Raw genomic sequence first — 5,152 nt, forward strand, 5'->3', positions numbered from 1 at the left:
GTTCCAAAACCATAACGAAGCTCAACTGACTACAGTTCGAAAACCATCTTTCTTGACCATGCACTTTTTTCTTTGCTATTATGAGGTGGTTTAGATGAGACGCCTGCTGTACTTTTAAAGTTTCTGTCTTTTTATATATATTTTTAAAGAAACCATGTACTATCCAACATCCACTGTTCACAGAAAGAAATAAGCAGCGGGAATAGCTCTGGTGGCAGAGTTGGCCAGAAGGAGGACATGAGTAAGTTAGTGGCAATGTAATAAACATCAAATGCCCCAGAAATATGTCATGAAAGAGTTGATTACTATAACCCATATTTCTGTAAGAGTTCAGACTGCCAGGGACGTTTGCGCTCTGGAAAGTAATCTGGAATGTGGATTTTTTTAAAATCTTGGATACATTTTCTCATTTCTTCCTCAACACTCAACTTCTCACATACCTTCTTTTTAGAAAGATTTGTTTCTCTGGACTTGCTAATGAGAGTTTGAAAGAGTTCACTGTTCCTGCGTTTGTCTGGTGGTGGCATCCACTGCACTGGGGCCTTCTTAGATGGACGATCCAAAGTCAGAGTATTTGGCTGGTGGGCTGTGGATGGCTGAGTGCTGGTGGCATTTTCTTGAGGGGTGCTCGCTTCCGAGTGGCTGTCACAGCTCGAGGTGGACAACTCATTACACGATGTCCCACTTTCACTGCCCTTGTCCAAGACTTTGTCGTGCTTCCTTTCTTCGTGGTCTTGTTTGGGGGAAACGGTTCTCTGGGGGGGCCCTAATACAAGGTGAGAGAGAAAAAGTATTAAGCAAGCACTGGTTTACACAGAATACTGATTAGATACTATTTAGAAAAACATGACTCAGAGTCTCCACTGGCATAAATTGGTGGCATTTCCTTGTAGTCAAAAGAACTATACCAGGCTGGTACACAAGTTGAAGGTCTGGTCCTCAAAATTCTCGCTCCTAAAAATGTTTACAGCAAGAATAACTTCACTGCCTGCCTAAGAATCCAGCTAACGAAACGTGCATAATGCTCACAGATTATCTGCACCAGAAATCACTGCAGGCAAGTTTAAATAAGCTAGTTTGCTATTACAGCCCCAGAAGTTTATTATGAGAAATCAGATTTTGTAGTATTAGGAAAATACTACCATACAATTTGCAAACTCTTTGCTTAAATAAAAATATTCCAAGGGCTTTGATTTTCTTTTGGAAGCTCTTAATTCACCTTCCTAGAACAGTCTACTGATATTATGCTCTGCAGATGTCAACTGTGCAGAAGCCCTGGACAGAAAAAGGAGTATTAATCCTAGAATAACAGAGAGATCACTCACTACTGACAGAGTCTTTAGGCTTTTTTTTTTTTTTTATCCTATAGTGATTTAACCACACTTCTTACTGTCAGTTATTATCCCAGACTTGCCTCCGTGCGAGCTCAGAACTCAGTTGTACACCTCTTACTGCACAAGCTGGCAGGGAAAAGCAGGTTATGAAGTTATCGGTGAAGAGGCACTCTGCAGTGACACCAAGAGCGGTCTGATGGCCTATCAGCAGGGACTGCTCAGCACTTCACATGCCTGAAAATCGGATCTAGGCTGTTATTCTCTCCAGATATCACTTTTACTTTGAAGTCTTAAGCAGAATATGAATGTGAAAATGAAGTGGTAGCCACTAAATCTGTACAAGCATTTTAATTTCTGAAGCCTTATTTCAAAACTCCAGCTGTGAAGTGAAATGATGCTATGCTGACATCATCTAAATGTCACAATCCTAATTTGGGACACTATCTAAAGCTCACAGAAATATCTACAGAGTTCAAGAGGCATTGGATCAGACCAAAACAAAAAATTTCAAAGCTGTTTAAACATCTAAATGAAAGAGTGGAGCTTCAGTGTGTGTCTGCTACAAATCCTGAAAGCGTCCAAAGAGTTTAAGTATCTAAATATCTTGCAAAAACTAGGTTATCCCTACAGTTTACCCAAACACCACCAGCATCATTTAATTGCCTTTGCCAGTACCAAAACTCAGGGTATGACAGCTCAACCTTGAGTTACTGGGACAGAGTTGCAAAGAGATTTTTGAGTCACTTCGTATTCTGCTTTTCAGAATTACAATTTACAAGTATAATTACAATTATAAAGAATGCAGGAGCAATACGAACACTCTAGTGCCTTTTTGACAGTGCAGTTCTATGATTCAAAGGAATCTAAGAAGATTGCAATATTTTATGTGAGACACAGGGGAAAACAAAACAAAGCAAAACACAAAAGCAAATAAATAATGATCTAACAACAGCAGCATTCAACAACCTGCTTGCCTTTTGTTTTAGCCAGCATCCCAGGATGCTATGTCACAATTCTGTAGTCCATCTAAAGAAACCCATGAATAACCAAGATCCAAAGAGGAGAGACAACAATCCATCAGGACTTGTACTTACATTATTCAGAGTGAAAAACACAAGTGATTTTTCTGCTTCATTATATTCAACCCAAATATTTAGCACATGGCTACAGTGATTTCCCTTCTATTTCTCTTCCAGAAATATGTTCACTTTCTTAAATGGATTTACATACCTTCCTTCTATTGTTGTATCTGGTATTTCATTTCATACTTCAAACCATTATATGAATATGCTAAATTGAGAGTCAGTTGGCATTATGGAATTACTCTGACTTTGCAGTATATGATTATAAAACTGAGTAGTTAATCAGACAGTGATTTCAGTATTGTTACTCTGATTTTCAGTAACATGATTAACATTGATATCTAATATCTAGTTTACAATCTTAGCTTCTTCAATTGTAACAACATACTTTGTGACTAAGAAACTGAAGTTTTCTGTTAGCAACACCCTGTAGTCTTCAACTCTGTCTTTTCTGCCCATTTTTTTTGCTGTAACTTCATAAATCAAGATATTATTTCTAGTTGGTCTATTTATACTTATTTCTTTATTGGCAGTCCTTGCTTCTCAAGGGCTCAAACTTGCAATGCACTAAGGACCTATTTCAAAAAAGCACTGAAATACACCTTCAAGAATACAAAAAATTCCATTTCCTGTTACAAGATTATATAGGAGCCTGACAACGGGCAGGTATTTAAATGCTTTTTTGGATCACAGCCCTGAGGTTCAGTACCTTACAGCACTGAGCTCTGTATGCTTCACTGAATCGCCTAAATTCACAATGACTTTAATCCAAACAGAGGTTTCTCCCACACCTCTCCTTTTAAAAATTAACAAATCCTCCCTCACAAAGAATTCTCTATATGTTCCTGCACTTCTTTCTCAGTAGTGGGTTATTAACAGGAGCAACAGTTCTGCTAGAGGGGAGGTTTTTCCCACAGTATTTTCCACCTGCTGAAACCCAGAAGAATATATAAATACATAAGAAAGAATCCTCAAAAGATATTTGTTTAATTTTCAACATCAGGGATTATCAGGTAAATTTAGCTATATTTCTAATTCCGAAAAACGTCTCCTTATTGCCCTCTTTGCTGGCACACTCATATGTGGCTGGGATTGTGTGATGTGATGCTGTCTCCACTGTACCTTCTCAGCCCTTCCAGAATAACACCAAAGACCTTCAAATAGCTCAGTCTACCTGAAACTACTTATATTCCAGGACTGCAGAATAGTTCTTAAAACCCCAGAGAAAGTGTATTTGTTTCACTGTGCACAAAGAATCATTTAGGTTGGAAAAGACCTTTAAGATCACCAAGTCTAATCGTTAACCTAACACTGCTGAGTCCACACATAACACTAAAAAACTTCACTGACTAACAGCCTGTCCCTCCTGCTCCTGCCCTTTCTAGGATCTCCCACCTGCTGCTGGTTCCCCAATGTAGAGAAGCTGGAAGTGAGTCACTGCATCTTAGTTCTCTCCAACTCATTCTCCTCTACCCAGATATGTTCAGTTGTCCTTTCCACTGCCCAGCTCTCTGAATAGCTCCCAGGTAACACTTCTCTTCCAGGCAGTTCCAATAGACACTGAACTTCCCACTTCTTTTTCCTTTATTGCTCATAAATGGCTGTGCCTCTCTTAGAAAGTGAGCTTGCCCTTTACCTGGGCTTACTCACCACCTGTACTACGGTGGCGACTACACTCCCAAGTCTAGTAGACTTGGGAGAATATCTCAAACATATTTCTCTGATCAGGAAGGCATATTACATTTACTTTGACTGTATTTGTGCCTCATCTGTGTTGCACTCTGCACACATTTTAGCCTACATTTCCTGGCAGAACTGACCATAAAAGAATTACTTCCAAGTAATTAGTACAAAATATTCATGGAAAATTAAGGCAAAACCTATAAACCTAACTCTCTGCAGTGAAAATCTGCTTCTACCAGTTATAAGAATCCAAACAGAAACCAGAAGTCCTCTGTGAGTTCCCTGTCAAACAATAACTGAGTAACAGAGTTCCAGTCAGGAACAGAACATGACAAATATCGCAGCAAACCATCCACCGGCCAATAGCAACTGGCTGAAAATTGTAACCACATAATTCTGGAAGTCAAATAAACCTGAGATAGGTCTAAACTGCTTGTGGATATACATAAAGTGCAGTCTGAATAACTATTTGAAGATTTCTTTAACTCCGTCTCCTGCAACACAGAAAAATACCACACTGGAAACATTAAAAGCATAAAATAATGATGTCGTGCTTATTTATATTTCAGGTTTTGCCTATACTTAGTTTCTTAAAAATTATTACAACAGGCTTAAAATAAAGGGAATCATATTCAAATCCAATTAACTGCTCCATAACCTGGCTTCACCAAGGGCAAGTCCTGCCTGACCAAGCTGGTGGCCTTCTGTGATGGAGTGACTACACCAGTGGACAAGGGAAGAGCTACAGGTGTCATCTATCTGGACTTCTGTAAGGTCTTTGACACAATCTCCCACAACATCCTTCTCTCTAAATTGGAGAGAGAGGGATTTGATAGGTGGACTGTTCGGTGGACAAAGCAGTGGCTGGCTGGTCGCATCCAGAGAGTTGTGGTCAATGGCTCAATGTCCAGATGGAGATCAGTGATGAGTGGTGTCCCTCAGGGGTCTGTGCTGGGACCGGTGCTGTTTAATATCCTCCTCAATGATATAGACAGTAGGATCAAGTGCACCCCCAGCAAGTTTACAGATGATGCCAAGCTGAGTGGTGTAGTT

The 5,152-nt window shown here is 39.6% G+C and overlaps 1 protein-coding gene across 1 annotated transcript; it reads right to left on the reverse strand.

Moving 5' to 3' along the window:
• Positions 1-213: 213 nt before the first annotated feature.
• On the reverse strand, positions 214-766 carry LOC104160609 (BTB/POZ domain-containing protein KCTD8-like; the record flags this gene model as incomplete). Its single annotated transcript, XM_009698775.1, has 1 exon — positions 214-766. A coding segment is annotated over one exon (461 nt), but the record flags the coding sequence as incomplete, so codon positions are not given.
• Positions 767-5,152: the final 4,386 nt, after the last annotated feature.

Source organism: Cariama cristata, unplaced genomic scaffold, assembly GCF_000690535.1.
Source record: "Cariama cristata isolate BGI_N322 unplaced genomic scaffold, ASM69053v1 scaffold28694, whole genome shotgun sequence".
Classification (NCBI taxonomy): domain Eukaryota; kingdom Metazoa; phylum Chordata; class Aves; order Cariamiformes; family Cariamidae; genus Cariama; species Cariama cristata.